The sequence below is a fragment of the Gymnoscopelus braueri genome (genome assembly GCF_963280865.1).
Source record: "Gymnoscopelus braueri genome assembly, chromosome: 18".
In the NCBI taxonomy this organism is placed as follows: domain Eukaryota; kingdom Metazoa; phylum Chordata; class Actinopteri; order Myctophiformes; family Myctophidae; genus Gymnoscopelus; species Gymnoscopelus braueri.
The window spans coordinates 43,713,858-43,733,321 of NC_137618.1; the positions used below are offsets into that span (position 1 = coordinate 43,713,858).

Below are 19,464 nucleotides of genomic sequence, written 5' to 3' on the forward strand. Positions count from 1 at the left end.
TATTTTGATGCCAATATTTTTTACTTTTACATTGAGTATTTCTATATTCCAGTATTGATACTTTTATTTAAGTAAAACATATGAGAACTTCTTCCATCACTGTGCAATCTCCCCCCCACCCCCCTTAAAGAATCCATCTAGCGATCATTCGGATGGTTTGGTGGAACAGATATTGAATGAAAAAAAAAGAAGCTCTGGGGGCTTTACATTTAACAAGCCACCACAGCTCAGCCGTGGCGTGTTGTTTATTTTCCGCTCTGGTATCTCTAACTTCATTTCGCCGTTGCATGCCGGGGCGCGAATATATATACGATCCCCATCACGGCACGGGGATGATGGACATTGTCATGTTTTCATCGCGGCGACGTATACGTGCCTTCTTCTTCCCTCCCTTGATAGAAATCTTTTTTTTCTCTCTCTCTCTCTCTCTCCCCACACACACACAGGTCTACACCCGCTATGGGAAATGCTACACGTTCAACGGCAACAAGAGCACGTCCAGGAAAAGCAAGCAGGGCGGCATGGGAAATGGCCTGGAGATCATGCTGGATATCCAGCAGGATGAGTATCTGCCCATCTGGAGGGAGACAAGTAAAGCCTCACACAAACCCATTTTTGTCCCCACACAATCCTATCTAATGTCACACAGCCCTGAGCTGCATCTCTGGAGGTTTAAGTCCAACAATACCTCCAATCCATCCCCCACGTCCCTGGAACACATACGTACATGATGACATTTATCACAACACTATACTCCCCCGCAATATAAAGTCATTTTATACTGTGTGTGCGTGCGTGTGTGTGTGTGCGTGTGTGTGTGTGTGTGTGTGTGTGTGCATGTGTGTGCGTGCTTGCGTATGTATTATACATATAGTTGCTGTCGGGCAAAAACCTCATATCTCCATGTTTAAACGTTTTATGTTTTTTGGGAAATTAATGCCCTACTTCGCCATACTACATTGTTACACAAAAGTAGCAAAAATAGCCAACCTACAAGCTCAAAGCGTGTTGCATTGTGACGTGTTTTGAGCTTGTAGATCTGCTATCTTTGCTACTTTTGAATCTGAATCCTGAAAAGTACCAGTTTTGGACAGAGATTTCCACCCGACAGCAACAAATGATTCTGTAGAATACCGTTCGCATGCACGCGCACACACACACACACACACACACACACACACACACACACACACACACACACACACACACACACACACACACACACACACGCGCGCACACACACGCACACACACGCACACACATGCACACACGTACCCACACGTCTATCTTTTGATTCCTTTGCAACAAAAATAATGACCTCTGACATTATGTTGCCCGTTGCTTTCATAATAATTTCCCTGTGATCATTATCATTCATCCATCCGTCCCTGCCATTTTGCGTTTGTCAGACTGTGACTGTGGTAACATTGTCTGCAATTAGCTTCAACCTCCTCTCTGAGGGCTTGTCAGATGAGAGCGCTGGCTGAACGCCCTTTGTTGTTGTCTCTCCCCCCTCTCCGTGCCCCCCCCCTAACCCCCCTGTAACCCCCCCCCCCCCCCCGTTTCATCCTGGAAGACGAGACGTCCCTGGAGGCCGGCATCAGGGTTCAGATCCACAGTCAGGACGAGCCTCCGTACATCCACCAGCTGGGCTTCGGTGTCTCCCCGGGATTTCAGACCTTTGTCTCCTGTCAGGAGCAGAGGGTAGGTCCTCCTTCCTCCTCATCAACCAAACCCACTAGCCTCTAGATCACTGTTTCACCTTGTAGGGGGGGTGGGGGGCTCCCCTCTAGTCGGCACAGGCTGCGGGGTCAAATCCAATGGTTCTCAACATGTGGGCCGGGAACCAGTGGTGTAAAGTAACCAAGTAAATTTACTTAAGTACTGTACTTAAGTAAAATGTTGAGGTATTTGTACTTTACTCCAATTTCCAATACTTTTACTTCTACTCCACTACAGCTCAGAGGCAAATATAGTACTTTTACTCCACTACAATTATTTGAAAACTTTAGTTACTAGTTACTTTGTAGATTTTGATTATTATTACAAAACATACATTAACCACTTCAGCCCTATATATACATTTCGGCCATTTGAAAATAGCAGCTCTACAAGCTCACAATGCGTCGCATTGTGAGCTTGTAGAGCTGCTATTTTCAAAAGATTTGTATACACTTGTAAACTTGAAACGGGACATTCTGCACAACCAAGTACTTTTGGTACTTTAAGTACATTTTGATGCCAATACTTTTATACTTTTACTCAAGTACATTTTGAATTCCGGACTTTGTTTGTAACAGAGTATTTCTACGTTGCAGTATTGATACTTTTACTTAAGTAAAAAAAAATAGTACTATTTCCACCACTGCCCTGGACCACTGTTTTGCCCGTAAAGATATTGCGAGTGGGCCCCCAAATTATTGGCAAAACACTACGAATTTAATGATAATATAACATTAATCTTTTTAAAAGAAATGTAAAATGATGACCAAGTATCTTTTTTCTTTAAAGCCTTGAAAAATGACCTTGCAGAGAGGGGGAGAGTTCCCCTCCCCTCTCGGCACACACAGACCAGAGGGGTCTCTAATCAATTGTGTGTGTGTGTGTGTGTGTGTGTGTGTGTGTGTGTGTGTGTGTGTGTGTGTGTGTGTGTGTGTGTGTGTGTGTGTGTGTGTGTGTGTGTGTGTGTGTGTGTGTGTGTGTGTGTGTGTGTGTGTGTGTGTGTGTGTGCGCTTGTAGCTGACCTACCTGCCCCAGCCCTGGGGGAACTGCCGCTCCAGCAACGAGCAGATGATCCCAGGCTACGACACCTACAGCATCAGTGCGTGCCGCCTGAGCTGCGAGACCCGTCAGGTGGTCCGAGAGTGCAGCTGCAGGATGGTGCACATGCCGGGTAATAAGGCCTTGTCGCAATTATTGCATGTTGATTGATTGACGCTTAATTTCTTTTTTAAATGTATTTTTTATTTGAGTTATTTTTTACTCCGTTTTTCTCCCCAATTTAGTCGTTATGCCAATTAGTTCCTCCCCACACACCTTTCTGTGTTGTCACTGCTGTTGTATCCTACTGACTCACTGCCAGTGAGGAGCCCCCACCGGGAAGCCTACTCGTCCCGGCTAACACTCCCTGCTGACAGGTGCCGCCCCAGCCCGTAGGAGTACGTGCAATGACCAATATCACCCTCCCCGAACGCCAATTGTGTTCATATTAGGCCTGACCTCGACTAAGTCGACCAGTCGACTGGTTAGTCGCGGGGGGTCCGAGTCGACTGCGTGTCTCTTAGTCGACTCTAGTCGGGAAAAAAAATCTACACCTGCAACCACACGTAACTTCCACTTTATTCTTCTTATTCCTCGTCTTTGTATTGGTATTGTTTGTGTTGGAGCGCCTCAGTGCGGCTGCAGAGTTCATGTGCAACCTCTTCCAGAGAGAGATAGAGACACTAGAAACTCTGCTGGAGACAAAACAAACTGTGTAGACTTGGCCCTTTGAAATAAAATGTATTTTTTTTAGTCGACTGCCAGTCGACTATTGGCAATTAGTTGCCAATTAGAGTCGACTAAACAAATCCTTAGTCGGGGACAGGCCTAGTTCATATAGACGCCCGACAAAGCCAGATGCACCACGGTGGATTCGAACCCACAACCACCATGGTGGTGGGCAGGGACTAAACCACTGCGCCACCCGAGCGCCTGAATACTTTATTAGTCAGAAATGTAAAACAGCACGTGGTATAGTGAGACATTAAGATAAAAGGATTACACCAAAAAGTCCTGGGGACTTGTTACCATTGTGGTCCTACTGTATGTATTCAATTCGTATTCAAAACATATTGTAGCATACACAATTAACACAATAATACATTTTGTTTGTTTCTTCTAAATTGTATTTATTCTAACCAGATCACGGTCGCTCCCTTAATCGCCTAATCACGATTATTTGAGATCATCGCAGTTATTTTTTGCACCATCGTCATAATCGTTTTCCACGCTGAGAAATGGTCATACATTTTCAAACATGTTAAAAAAACAAAAAATTGCGCAAATAGCAGATCTACAATGCGATGTTGTGACGCCTTATGAGCTTGTAGATCTTCTATTTCCACATTAACTATGTCAATCATTTCTTTGTATAGTATTTAAGTTCTTTGTCATGTCTGCCCTGTGCAATATTTATATTTTACTTATTTATTCATTTGTATGACAATTAATCAGTCAACCTCAATTTCATGATGGTGACAGCCCTAATGCCGGGTATGACGATGACGATGTCATTCCGTTCACTATAATCTCATCATTCGCTCTTGTTTTGTCAATTGTGAAATGATTAAATGGTTAATTACAATAATACTGTTGTGTTTAAAATGTTGACACAATTAGCGCCGGTGCGTGCCAACATTAAGTGCCGTGCCTAGAACGGAGTAATATATCGTCTCTGTCGGGTGGAAACCTCATATTATGTCCAAAACTGTTACTTTTCAGGATTCCAATTGAAAAGCATCAAAAGTAGCAGATCTACAAGCTCGAAACTCGTCGCTTCGCACCGCACCGCGTTTCGAGCTTGATACTTTTGTGTGATGCTGTAATAATATAATCAAGTACAGTAGGGCAAACATTTTAAATATGGAGATAAGAGGTTTCTGCCCGACAGCAACGATATAAAGTGGCAGTTTCAATGTAACCACATGAACCCTATAGTGTCCCTATTCTGGGGCGAACATTTATTAAAAATAGTTACTTGAGCCCAGGACTAGAAAACCCCCAAACAAGATGGTCTTTGGTGCAATTAGGTGACAAGGTTAAATGTTTTTAAAAAAAAGGGAAAAGACCAAGGCACTCTTGTGGAAACATTTAAAAGCCTTTATTTTAATGTTGAATGCATGGCAAGAATAAGAAATGACACATACGTGTTGCGGCACAAGGCCTTCATCAGGGTGACACCCTATTATATTAAATTAAATGTATATCGTTGATGTCAGGCAGAAACCTCCATATTTTTACTTTTTGTGTTTTTTGCGTAAATCAATGCCTTACTTGATCATACTACAGAATCACACAAAAGCATCAAAAGTAGCAGATCTACAAGCTTTTGAGCTTGTGGATCTGCTACTTTTGCTGTTGTTGAATTTGAATCCTGAAAAGTAACAGTTTTGGACATAATTATGAGCTTTCCACCTCATGAGGTTATATACATTAAATTAAATGTATATAGATGGTATAAGTATCCTTGTATGTGTTTAAATAGAGGTTGGCAAGTTTGCCAGGGTGGACTTCTTCCACTCCTGAAATCACAGCTTTCAGTATAGGCTATGGGATATGTGGGGACGAGGCACATTTAGCTGTTCAAACACCAAATTTCAAAACAGTGTCAAAACCATAGAGTTATAATATATCTAGAGTGCCCCACCCACAGCTATTCATTTCAATGAAACTTACGTTGCTCACCAGCGTTTGAAGCACCCGGAAGAACGCTCTACTTCTGCATTTTTCTTGATTTGAGCACCAAATGCTGGTGCCCAAAGGCGGAAGACTTGAGCACGGAGTAGGCGCACCAGGGTTTCAAACGGTAGAAGCATGCGCAGTGGCGTTTTAAATGCGGAAGTATTGCAATCCCAGATTTGACCACCAGGTGACAGCCGCTTCACTGTTCTACCGTGGTTCTGGGCCTTGTTGTGAGCTTGTAGGTCGCCTATTCTTGGCCATTCCCAGCGTGCAACGTAGCATAAATTAGGCTTAAGGAGGCAGAGAACATAGCAGATGAAGGTCTATAACAAGTTCGTCATCAGACAAAAACTGATTTCTGTGTTATTTTTTCTTTTTTACCTTTGAACTCAGGGACGAGGGGCTTGTACCGCTGTAGCATAAAGACAGTACATGGAGGAAGAAATAGCCTCAATGTGAACATGAGGCCCATTTTCCATCGAGACAGAGACAGTCGTTATGTCTTTTGAGTTCATCTTTCTACAAACTTAAAGTGCAAACATTCATGTTTATGATTCTCTTCCTTCCTCCAGTGCACCGACCTGAAAATGCATTTTCTGTTTAATAAAGAGCTGGAGAGACATTGAGACTCCTGTTACTGAACAAACACTCTATAGCAATGAGTACAATCAGAATATAGAGCTATTTAACACTTATTTTAACCAAAGAAAATCACTTACCCTACCTTTAAATTAGTATTTGACAAAACCCCAGAGAGGCCAAAAAAAAAAGAACAAATATCACCTCAAATGGGGGTGAATATTGTAAAATCAATGCATATCAAACCTTGAAATTAAAAAGGTTTAGAATCATTGATCGTGCACAGCCAAGACAATTGCTAAAAGTATAATACTTTAGTCTTTGAGCACTATGTTACTGGGTTTCTTCAGATGACGAATCAGTCCGACGTCTGACAGATTCATCTTCACCAGAAAAACAGAGAGCCTGTCTCCATTGAGAGCCCTGCTGGAAGAATAGCACTGCAGCCTATGATATCTCACATCTCACTATAATTAAACCTTTTGTTCCCCTGTGTGCCGACTGTAATGTCTCCTAATAAATATTTAATTTCACAAATTGAGGAGCAGGACCGTTCCCTGAAAAAAAAACGGAACTCTGGGATCATTTTTTTGCCGTCTCTGTTGCCAAATGCACTCCCTCCCCTCCCCTCAATCAATTGTACCGCTGATGAATAAATACCTGTCATTAGCGTCCCCCGGCCTGACATGTTTGTCTGCAACAAGGTGAGGCATTGATTGGTTTTTAAAGACTTTCTAAATGTGCCTTTGGGGGTGGAGCCAGCCCAGCAGCATGCTCCATTTCTCAATACAATCAGACGCTCAGGGCGTTCGGAGACGGCCCGCGTCATTGTGGATGAAACTCATCTCCTCCTGCATCTGCCTTCATTTGGAGAATAATCGTTTGCTGTCGGGCTGAAACCTCGTAACTCCATATTTATTTTTTCAAGTTTAAGTGTCTGTGGATTTTAGGCTATGAATATTTGACTAATGAAAGGTATTAACAAGACGTCTCTGTCGGTGGAAACCAAAACTGAATTTTTTTTTACGAAATTCTGAAATAGCTGCTACTTTTTATGCTTTTGTGTGACACTGTAATATGATCAAATATAGGGCATTAATTTACGAAAAAACACAAAAAGTTAAAATATGGAGATAAGGGGTTTCTGCCCGACAGCAACGATACAATATGACTATAACAAGCACTGTATATGTGACTAAATAGTAACTACATCGGATCCATTGGAACACAGGTTCTTTTTTTCCCCCATGCATTTCCTGAAAAGGGAACAGTATTGGACATACACTTACGAGGTTTCCTCCTGACAGTGATGAGATGACTGATAAGCTCTGGGGAGTGCCCCCTCCCCCCCCCCCCAGCAGCAGACATGGATGGCTGATCATCGTGTCCCCCTGATTGATCAACACTCATTCTCTGTGTTCTTGCTCTCTCTCTCTCCAGGAACTGCCGATATCTGCCCTCCCAGTAAAATCAAGTGTGTCGACAAAGCGCTCGGTAAGGCAACGCTTCTTCTTTCCTTCATTTTCTTTTCCGCCCCATTATGAAAATTGTAAATGAAACGGCATTGCCATCAGTAAATAACCCCCCCCCCCACACACACACACACACACGCGCACACACACACACACACATACACCCACATTACATAAATACACACAGGTGGGCTCGCTTGATTACTTTTTTTCCCTCTCATTGTGATTGTGTCTATTCAAGCCCTCGACGTCCTTGTTTCCATCACACTGCAAATTTGTTTTTAATAAACAGAGTGATGCTTCCATTACTGCGTGTCGTTGCTTTCGGCAGAAACCTCTTATCTCCATCTCCAACTTTCCAAAGGTTTTTTGGGGTAAATTGCCCTACTTCGTCATGCTACTGTGTCACGCAAAAATAGCAACAAAAATGCCGATCTACAAGCTCAAAAGCTTTGCTTTCTACAAGCTTTTGAACTTGTAGATTTTCTTTTTTTTTGCAATTTTTTAAATTTCAATCCTGAAAAAAGTAACAAGTAAGAGACATGAGTTTTCCACCCGACAGTAACGATACATCCATTTAGGCACCCGTTTGTTCACGAACGCTCATGAAACCCACGACCCCGAGCCAACCTCTCTTCCCTCTCCATTGTCATCACCATTAGAACGGTACAAAGGAACCGAGGCGTTTTGATGGCACTAAAAAGAGATGCTTTATTAGTTCCATGGGTAGACGAATAAGTACAATTATCATCTACCGGGGCAAATAAGGCAGAAATCTAATTATCTCGCTCTTTTTTTAAGCCATTAAGACCGGGAACGCATTTTTAGATTTCTTTGGCTATTCAAAAATTGCAGATATATCTCATCGGGACTCGCGGCTCCGGGACTGATATTTTTAAAGCGAACATTTGTAACTCAAATCTTTGCTTCTGGGGATTCTACAAATGTCTTCTAAATCCAAACAGTTTTTTAGAAAAAACGTTTGTTGCTATAATATCAGTGGTTCTCAAACATTTTTCATGTCAAGGACCCCCAAAATTACATGTATTTGTCCGCCGACCCCCATCTCAAAATATGTTGTTCCAAGGACTCCCAGAAGCAAAGATTTGAGTTACAAATGTTGTTAAAAATATGTATATATTCAAAGATTTGAAAAAGAAATCTACAAAAAATCTACAAGCTCATAGCGCCGCACTATGATATTTTTGAATAGCCAAATAAATCTAAAAATGACATGTGTGTTCCCGGTCTTAATGGATTAATGGGCAGATCGAATGAAATCTTAGATATATCAAGGTCCATATTTTTATCTATATTCTCTATTGAAATTGTGTGAATAAATTCACGCCTTTGTGAAAGGTAATAAGTTAAATTATAATTTATATATTTATATAGTATAGGTGGTGGGTCTCCCCCCCCCCCCTTCACGTCAGTCCCAAGAATAGATGCAGCCCTGCTCCTGCATACAAATAGCCTAATTATAGGAGTTGTAAAAGCCATTAATCATCAGTTTTTAATTGCCGTTATCAGTGGTTTTTCTCCCTTTTGTTTGGACTGAATGGAATTAGATTTTGAAGAGAGAATTCAGAAAACAATCTGTTTTCTGTGTTTGTGCACTTGACATGTTTCGTTTTTTTCTTCCCCCTTTGCACGTGTTTATAACATCGTTTTCAGCTCGCCGTGTGAATGTGCATTTCGTTGCTTTCGGGCAGAAACCTTGTATCTCCATATTTCAACATTTTATGTTTTTTTTTCCTCATAAATTAATTCCCTACTTTTTCATACTACAGTGTCACACTAAAGTAGAAACATAGCCGATCAAGCTCGGTTTTTGCTATTTTATTATCTTTTTGTGGGTTTTTGTTAAAATGTTAAAGCACTATAATCTGATAGTAATCATTGCTATAGAGTGTTTGTTCAGTAACATGAGTCTCCCTGTCTCTTCAGCTCTTTAATGAACAGAAAATACATTTTCAGGGTCGGACGGCTGGCGTAGCGGTCCGGGCACCTAGGCTCAATATAGCCTGACAGCGCGTCGCGGGTTTGACTCCCGAGCCCGACAGCCTTTGCTGCATGTCACTCCCCATTTCTCTCCCCATTTCCTGTCAGCTTACTGTCCTATCAATAAAGGCATAAAAGCCCCAAAAAAAATCTTAAAAAGAAAAAAAAAATCATTTTCAGAGGGGTGACAAAGTTTCAGCCAATCAGGAGAGAGTACCCATTTATCAGCTTCATTGTCTCCGCCAGAGGTGGAGAGTATGTTTTCGTTCTTGTCCTTCCGTGTGTCCCCCCCCATCAGCCAAGCTAACATTGGTCAAGCTTCACGTGACACGTGACAATATGTTGTCACCAATGCTTTTGATTGGCTAGCGAGACGCATGACGAAATAAAAACCTATAAATAGTGTGTCACTTCAAAAAATCATTTATATTTTTTGAAGTGAGCTTCCATCAGCCAAGCTAACATTGGTCAAGTGACACGTGACAATATGTAATATAAATAGGTAAGACAAGATTAATCAGGAACAGTACTGGCGGAGACCTGTGCTCCGAGGAGCACATTTTCTAGTTTTATAATGTTCCAGTTCCAATTGTATCTGCTCATTTCTTTATGTCATCACTTCCCATTTCACTTGTTTAATCTCTATCATGAAAATGCATTTTCTGTTTAATAAAGAGCTAGAGAGACATGGAAACTCCTGTTACTGAACAAACACTCTATATTAATGAGTACTATCAGAATATAGAGCTATTTAACATTTATTTTAACCAAAGAAAATCACTTAACCTATACCTTTAACAAGTGCTTGTGACTAAACAGTAACTGCAGTGAATCCATTGGGAACACAGGTTCTTTTCTCCATTTCCTGAAAAGTAACGATTTTGATTACATTCCATTTTGGCAAAACATGAATACATTGCATCTCATTCTCTAGCGGGTATTTATTTCACTGTCTGCTTTCACTGAACCTTGGAACAGTACCAGCCTACAAAGCTATACTGCGCGTCTGTACGGCTTTTAACCACTTAAATCCTATGGTTGACCGAAGTCCCTCAGGGATGTATTGTGTCTTTTCTGTTTTCTGTTATCGCAGAAAATAGCCGATCAACAAGCTCTCAACACGTCGCAACAGCGAAAGCTTTCCCTACAATACAGATACCGGGGTTTAAGTGGTTAAAGAAGCAAGTCATTCTTTAGCAGCGGACTGTCTTCATAAATTATGTTTAATATGCCTCGTATCTGCTGTAATATACAGTATATTATACTATCTTGGTAACATAAAATGTATTATAATTCTCTACACATTAAACCTGGAATCTGTGATTTATCATACACAACACATGCAAATATTACACAGCAGGTTAACAAGCCTCATATCTTCTTCCTCTATCTATGATGACTATTGAAACTATTTTCTTCTTAAAATAAATAAAGAAGGCGCTCGGGTGGCGCAGTGGTAAAGTCCCTGCCCACCACCACGGAGGTTGTGGGTTCGAATCCACCGTGATGCATCCGGCTTTGTCGAGCGTCTACACGAACACAATTGGCCCGTGTTCGGGCCAATTGTGTTCGTGGTCCGGGCCGGGCCGGGGCGGGGAGGAGGGTGATATTGGTCATTGCACGTACACCTATGGGCTGGGGCGGCACCTGTCAGCGTGGAGTGTTGGGCGGGAGGAGTAGGACGAAGGCTCTACGTCCTCCTGGTGGGGGCTCCTCACTGGCAGGTGAGTCAGTAGGATACGACAACAGTGACAACACACAGAAATGTGTGTGGGGAGGAATCAATTGGCATAACGACTAAATTAGGGAGAAAATGGGGTAAAAAATAATTGGCCACTCTAAATGTAAAAAATAAAAAAAGAACATAAATAAATAAATACAAATATTTTTTTGGTCCTATGCCCAAAAATAGCGATGCCAGGTTGAAAGTGATTAATGTTTTTGGGGGGAATCGAGGTTTTTGAAGTGTGTAATATCGTCTCTGTCGGGTGGAAACCTGTACAAATACTGTAACTTTTCAGGATTCTTTTAAAATAGCAGATCCACAAGCTCAAGCTTCGAGCCACGTTTCGAGCTTGTAGATCTGCTACTTTTGATGCTTTTGTGTGACGCTGTTGTATAATCAAGCAGTATAGGGCATTCATTTACGAAAAAAACTCAAAAAGTTACTATATGGAGATAAGAGGTTTCTGCCCCCACAGCAACGATATAATATGACTGTATAACAAGCAGACTGTATGTATGTACTGTATGTGGTTGTGATGGTTGTTGCAGCCCTGCTCCAGAAGAGCACAGGGGACACCTGCCCCTGCGAGACCCCGTGCAACCTGACCCGCTACGGCAAAGAGCTGTCCATGGTCAAGATCCCCAGCAAGGGCTCCGCCCGCTACCTCTCCAGGAAGTACGACAAGTCAGAGGACTACATCAGGTATATGAAGGGAGGGGGCGGGTGGGGGCATTCCATCACTCTAAATCAGGGGTCTTCAACGGGGGATCCGGGACCCCTAGGGGGTCCTCAGAGTTATTACTGGGGGGCCGCCAAATCATTGTGTGGTTGGATTTTTTTTTTTTTTTACATATTATCCCTATTCTGAAGAGAACTTAAGCCAAAAATAGCAGATCTACAAGCTCACAACGCCTCGCGCTGCGAGGCGTTGTGAGCTTGTTGATCGGCTATTTTCGGCAAAGAGGTTTGGTGTTGGTCTATGAAATCTGTGAAAATACAATTTTATACAGCATACAGTGGGGGGTCCCTGCTTCATCTCTCTTTCAGCTATAGGGGGTCCTTGGGCTGAAAAACTTTGAAGACCCCTGCTGTAAATAATAGGCTCTATGCACAGCAGCCATATTGGAAAGAAATCCTTACTTCCTTCACAGGTGTTACCAATGATAATAATGAAGGCTCTGTTCCATTTAGTGTAGCACAGTGGTTCTCGAGATTTGTTTTATTTCAAGCACCATCTTAACTCTCAGAGTTACTCACCCATAAGGAGGGAGGGAGGGAACCCCCTCAAAGAACCATGAGGGTCCCTGGACCCCAATTTGAGACACACTGGTGTGTTTCCAGTGACCCAACATGCACAATATCAGCACCCTGATACTGTTTGACCAGAATAGAACAGAGCCTTCATCAGTATCATTGGTAACACCTGCGAAGGAAGTAAGGAAGAGGCTCAATTTCATTCCAATAAAAACACAAAAAAGTTAAAATAGGGAGTTAAGAGTTTTCTGCCCTGACAGCGACGATTTAGTTTTTACTTTAAGGTCTCTCCAAGTCATCCCGGCAGGTCGTTTTCGGGTGCATTACGGTGACTCCCTGCAGTGACGGATGGTTGTCATCTGGGATCATTTTGTAGCTCATCTCACTTATCCATCCCATAATCTTGCGGTCGTTACGGTGATGTATGTTAATTGCCGGTGGCGTGACAGTGCCATCACCATAATTTACTGCCGACATGAAAATGACACAATATAGTGTGTGTTTAGTGTAATCACCCTGGATTTATTACGCCGGTGTTTCTTCGGCCAGAATGAAACTAAGAACGTCAACTTTCGATGGATTTGTGGCGTTATTGTTTTGGTCTTAAAAAGCAAGTGGTTCTCAAACTTTTTTTCACGTCAAGAAGGAAACCCCAAAATGAAAAAGTATTTGGCCGTGGACACCCCCATCTGAAATGATGCGCCAGGGACCACCACCATACAAGATTTGTGTTGTTAAAATGTAAAAAAATATACAAATTCCCATTTTTCTCATATTTTTTCAAGATTCTTTGTACATAGCAGATCTGCAAGTTCAACGCACAACGCTTTGTGAGCATGTTGAACGTCAATCTTCGAATAAATGTAAAGTGGTTAAAGTGATTGTTACTACAGTACATTTCCGGGTAGGTGACAACATTTCAGCCAATCAGGAGAGAGTACCCATTTACCAGCGTTCCAGTTCCAATGTTGTCTAATCATTTCTTTGTGTCATCACTTCCAAGTTCACTTGTTTAAACTGTAACTGAGTTCTCTATCCTGATTGGATAAAATTGGTATCCCAACCTGAAAATGCATTTTCCGTTTTCTAAAAAGCTGGACAGACATGGAGATTTCTGTTATTCTATAGCAAATGAGTACCGTTCGAATATAGAGCTATTTAACATTAATTTTGTTTCACAAAACATATCACTTACCCTACCTTTAACTCATTTTGCTATGGACCCTCTGGAACCCCCTCAAGGACCCTACTTTGAGAACAGAGCTGTACCTAACCTGTATCATACTGTACCTAACACTTGGATGTTCTTTATTTCCAGAGACAACTTCCTGGTGTTGGACATTTTCTTTGAAGCCCTAAACTATGAAACGATAGAGCAGAAGAAAGCCTATGATGTAGCAGGTCTACTGGGTAAGCTGCAACTAGCCGTGTGTGTGTGTGTGTGTGTGTGTGTGTGTGTGTGTGTGTGTGTGTGTGTGTGTGTGTGTGTGTGTGTGCGTGTGCGTGCGCGCGCGCAGACTACTGTCTTCTGGGGACCCCCAAAAAATCATATGGGGACCAGGTTGAGAACCACTGCTCTAGAGAACAGTCTTTTTTTCTTCTTCTTTTTGATAGTATTTGTATCCAACAGCTTCAGTCAGAACATTGGTAGTATGTGTAGTTGTGTACACTCACTGCGCTTGCCCTTGCATCCATTATTGTGTGTGATTGTACTCTTCCAATACAGGTGACATTGGCGGGCAGATGGGCTTGTTCATCGGAGCCAGCATCCTGACAATCTTAGAGATATTGGATTATGTCTACGAGGTACAAGGCCTGTCTCACCACCACACACTTGAACCACACACACGTTGTCACTACGTAGGATTGTGTGCATTGACAAATATCAACCTCCCTGCTCAGCTTCCCTCCCCTGAGCAACACGGGCCAATTGTGCCCGACAAAGTCAGATGCACCGCAATCAATAGAATAATTGATTAATAATCGATCCCTATTAAGTTTCAAAACATTATTTTTTTTTACAAAATAGTTGTGAGCTTGTAGATATGGTATTTTCAGTGTTTGCATGGTGCCATTGTACAATGAAGTATAACACGTGGTTAATCGATTTGTTGGTATATCATTATTATTTATATATTTTTAAAGGAAAAAAAATAGAATAACGATTCTTGATTATTCGATGAATTGGAAAAGTAATCAATAGAATAATCGCTAATAAAATAGTTGCAGCCCTACAGTATACATGTATGTCACACAACTCCCATAGCAGACGTTTTAGTGGCTGAAAATATACGAACAGCAGCCTTGGTGTTGGAAGGGCAATTGTGGAACCAATCATTATTCAATAGGATTGTTCCACTACATTTCAGCATGATTTTCTCAAGGTAATTATGTTTTATAAGTTGCTGAAGTGCCTTTAATCGCTCTTCAAAAATTCTGTCTGATATGGACAAAGCAATCAGACATTTATAATAATAAGATCGTTCAATGTCATCCGTGTCATTATAAATTAACCAATGTTATTCTGCTTTAACTGTTTCAGGTGCACATTGAAGGCTTGGGAGATTTTTATATGCATAGTAGTAGTAGTAGTAGTACTTAAAACATTAAAGGTAGGATAAGAAAGTTTTTCATTAAAAGGTTAAAGCTCTATATTCTGATAGTAATCATTGCTATAGAGTTCAGTAACGGGGGTCTCCCTTTCTCTCCAGCTCTTTATTAAACAGAAAATAAATGCTCCGGTAGGTGATAAAACATTTCTTTGTGTCATCACTTACTATTTCACTTCTTTAATCTGTATCCTGACTTAGTTCTCTATCCTGATTGGATAAAATTGGTATACTGACCTGAAAATGCATTTTCCGTTTGAACTGAACAAACACTCTAGCAATGAGCTATTTAACACTTATTTAGACCAAATAAAATCACTTACCCTACCTTTAAATAACAAATAACACGTATGGTCTATGTTTAAGAATAACATCAAATCATACATAATTAAATACTGTATTCAAATGTCAAGTGTACTTATCCAACAGGGGCATTCAAGACACAAACATTTTCAGGCCTCAACCTGTGGTACACTGTAAACTAATTAAATTATCATATTTAGATGATTGCTTTTTTTTCTACTAAACTGTGCAGTATATTTATTTCAACATGTTACGATTAGGGCTGGACAATATGGTATTTCTGACGAAATACCTAAATATCGGTATCGCGACGATAAAATTGGATTGTGATGATAAGATATACCGCTAATTTTTTTTCAAACATTTTGAAAAATAGTCAAAAATAAATCTATAAGCTCACGGCACGTCACCATACACATCGTTTTGAGCTTGTAAATCTATTTCTGAACATCTCATGTCACAATATCAATATAATATTGATATATTGCCCAGCCATAATTGCAATATTCCTTTTGTAATCATCCAATCAAAACAAAGCATATAAATGGTGATCCCAATGTGTATAGCCTACTTCACAATTCAGCCCATGAAGGACAATGGGACATAAAGTTAATTTCATTTTCAATAGTCCCTAAAAATAGAACATTCAGTTTGCTTCCCGTTTGCTAATTTGTGGCTGACCTTAACTGAGCACAGAGAGATCTTTGCCTTTTTTATGAGTTGTAAAGGAAAATGTATTTGAAATGCCAGAGTCGTAATGAAATTAATGTCATTAGCCGAGGTCCAAACCTTAGGTATATGGCAGCGATTAAGAATAGAACTCGGTATATATGTTACAGGGAAATTGGCATTCCAGGGAAATTGCCTCGCGCCTCCTCCTCCTCGCGCCGCCTCGTATCAAAGCCCCACCTAGCGCCTCCTCCTCCTCCTCCTCCTCCTCCTCCTCGCGCCGCCTCGTATCAAAGCCCCGCCTCGCGCCTCCTCCTCCTCCTCGCGAGCCTCGCGTAAAAAAAAGAAAAGCCCCGCCTCGCGCCGAAGCCCCGCGCCTAAAAGCAAGCGCTCCTCTTTCAATTTCCCTGGAATGCCAATTTCCCTGTAACATATACTCTAGCAAAAAATAATGCTACATTCCAAACAAGCTATAGCTACATGTACTATATCGTCTCTGTCGGGTGGAAACCTCATATGTCCAAAACTGTTACTTTTCAGGATTTCAAATTAAAAAAGCATCAAAAGTAGCAGATCTACAAGCTCGAAACGCATTGCTTCGCGCCGCGTTTTGAGCTTGTGGATCTGCTACTTTTGATGCTACTTTTGACGCTGTGTATGATCAAGTAGGGTGTCAATTTACCAAAAAACACAATCGGTTAGAATATGGAGATAAGAGTTTTCTGCCCGACAGAAACGATATACGGCATGTATAACAAATGAGTCTGTGAATGCAGTGCATTGCACCACAGAGGAGGCAGCATAGTAGCCTACTGTAACACTGGTCTCTCTCTCTCTCTCTCTCTCTCTCTCTCTCTCTCTCTCTCTCTCTCTCTCTCTCTCTCTCTCTCTCCCTCTCTCTCTCTCTTCCTCTCTCTCCCTCTCCACCTCTCTCACCCTCTCTCCCTCTCCCTCTCTCTATATATATATATCTCCCTCCCTCCCTCTCTCTTCCTCTCTCCCTCTCCACCTCTCTCTCCCTCTCTCCCTCTCCACCTCTCTCTCCCTCCCTCCCTCCCTCTCTCTCTCTCTCTCTCTCTCTCTCTCTCTCTCTCTCTCTCTCTCTCTCTCCCTCCCTCTCTCTCTCCCTCTCTCTCTCCCTCTCTCTCTCTGTACCTCTCTCTCTCTCTCTCTCTCTCTCCCTCCCTCTCTCTCTCTCTTTCTCTCCCTCCCCCTCCCTCTCTCTCTCTCCCCCCTCTCTCTCTCTCCCTCTCCTGCCTGAACCCAGGTGATGAAGCAGCGTCTGCAGCGTCTGCTGAGACCCCAGCAGCAGAAGGAGGAGAAGCAACAGAACAAGCAGCAGACCAGTGCTGTAGCGACCGTGGGACTGGAGGATGTGAAAGCCAAGGTACACACAGTCTAATACACACTGTATGTATGCAGGCCATGTCTGGTCTACATCCTCCCCTGTAGCAATGTACTGTACAGTTTTCTCTCCATATTTGAGATTATGATATTGGAAACAATCATTCAATAGTAACTTTAGAAATGTGCAGATACAGTATCCTGTATACACTTATACTGAATGTTGGTTTGTTTACTGTAGAGTGAGAAAAGTGTTGCACATTAAACAAATCATCTGGGGACCCCCCAAAATAATTTGGACCCACAGTTGTGGAACCAATGCTGTAGCTCACTGTTTCCTAAACTTCCTGTTTAAAAGTTCCATACCTCCCTAAATACGTCAGTGTCGAGGCATTGCTTCTGCCATTATATTGGACATAAACATAGAACATTAAATCTGTAAATAGCTACTGTATATTTGTTGGATTTTTGCACAAGTTTAAATTAGCTCCACAGTCATTAAACAACCTCACTCGAATATTTGGTGGTTAGGGTTCGGGTCGCTCAGGGAGGGACACCTCGACGCATTTCTGGGCCGGGAATCGAACCTGGGACCTTGCTGTTTCCCGAAGCAGCCTCTCTATCCATTCAGGCCGTACCCATGGGGCTTTCCCCTTAACCCACCAGATCAAAAACATGTTATTTCAATGATATACCACTCTGTGGACCGCAGATATCAAAGACACTCACTTCTGTGGTGCAAAATAGTCCACAACATAAATGATGCATGTGATGGATGTAAGCAGTCGACCATGTCTAGATCAGTGGTTCTCAAAGTGGGGTCCGGGGACCCCCAGAGGTCCTTTCTTTCTATTTTTGTTTGGAACATTTTGAACTTCTGAGGGTCCCTGGCACAAAACATTCTCAGATCGGGGGGGGGGGGGCGGCTAATACATATCAATTTGGAGTCCCTGGCACAAAAAAGTTTGAGAACTATAGGTCTAGATGCTGTGGTCATGACCCAAGCTAAATGAATCCTGGGCTAAAACAATTGAATCCTATCAGAAGGATTTACCTCTGACAATAGGTCCTAACCCTCTTAGAGCAATTTTTGGAATTCCAACTGAACCCAATATAACTGCTGCTCTGCAAAGAAGTAAAGGGCCTTGACCTCTTTGCTAGACCACTGACTCTAAAAGTGGGGTCCGGGGATTTTTTGGGGAAGAGATTTGGTGTAGAGGAGGACCAAAAGCGGTCCAAGTACAGAGCCAACTCCGTCCGTTTTACCAAATCTAGAGGGTTTTAAGACCCCGCAAACAGCAAGTACCCTAACCCAGTATGAGTAGGCCTATAAGCAGTATTATATACAGTACGTTTTTTGTCAGACCACAGAATATGTTATAAACACCCAGCCAATTAGAATGATTTTTAAGAAGTGTTAAGTATATAAAAATGGGTTTCAAAGTCCTGAAACATAAGCTGTATTTTTTCTGCTAATGACTGTGGGGGGGGGGGGGGTGAAGGCAGTGAAAGAATTGTTCTAGCCAAAAGATGGCGTTGCACTCTAGGGTATAGACTGGTGTCCCTTGGCAGAAGAAGGTTCCTGTTTACGGGCTCTTTAATTAAGTGGTTAAATTGTGCGTTATGATGAACGTGACATGTTTGGAGTTTTCTTGCCCTCTCTGTCTCAAACCCAGGAGCCCAGTGACATGATGACACGAAGTCACCCAGAGGGGGCGTACGCCAACACGCTCCTCCCCAACCACCACCACCACCACGGGGGAGAGAGAGGAGGAGGGGGAGGAGAAGGAGGGGGAGGGGGAGGAGGAGGAGGAGGAGGAGGCGGGGTCCGCCACGGAGGCGTGTTCGAGGACTTTGCCTGCTAGAAGCAGCAGCCAGTTTGTTCTTGTTGTTGTTTGTTGTTTCCTGTCCTGATGACAACAAAAGATGTGAGTGAGTGGTCCCCGTGCCGTGGACAGGGGGGCGTACAATGACACAATGGTTCCCAACCCCCCCTCCCGCACACACACACACACACGTGCGCACACGCACGCTTGTGATTTTCAAACATGTTAACTGCTTAAGC

At 42.3% G+C, this 19,464-nt stretch overlaps 1 protein-coding gene across 1 annotated transcript in view; it reads left to right on the plus strand.

The window, feature by feature from the left end:
* asic4a (acid-sensing (proton-gated) ion channel family member 4a) overlaps nucleotides 1-19,264 on the plus strand; it is a gene marked incomplete at its 3' end in the record, with an annotated part of 157,878 nt that extends 138,614 nt beyond the window's left edge. Inside the window, exons 2-10 of the mRNA XM_080412252.1 lie at nucleotides 447-591; nucleotides 1,577-1,704; nucleotides 2,740-2,893; nucleotides 7,462-7,515; nucleotides 11,769-11,922; nucleotides 13,793-13,884; nucleotides 14,201-14,280; nucleotides 17,323-17,442; nucleotides 19,076-19,264. Of these exons, the coding sequence (XP_080268378.1) occupies nucleotides 447-591; nucleotides 1,577-1,704; nucleotides 2,740-2,893; nucleotides 7,462-7,515; nucleotides 11,769-11,922; nucleotides 13,793-13,884; nucleotides 14,201-14,280; nucleotides 17,323-17,442; nucleotides 19,076-19,264 (1,116 nt within the window). The remainder of the gene's footprint in view (nucleotides 1-446; nucleotides 592-1,576; nucleotides 1,705-2,739; nucleotides 2,894-7,461; nucleotides 7,516-11,768; nucleotides 11,923-13,792; nucleotides 13,885-14,200; nucleotides 14,281-17,322; nucleotides 17,443-19,075) is intronic.
* Between the last annotated feature and the right edge of the window lie 200 nt (nucleotides 19,265-19,464).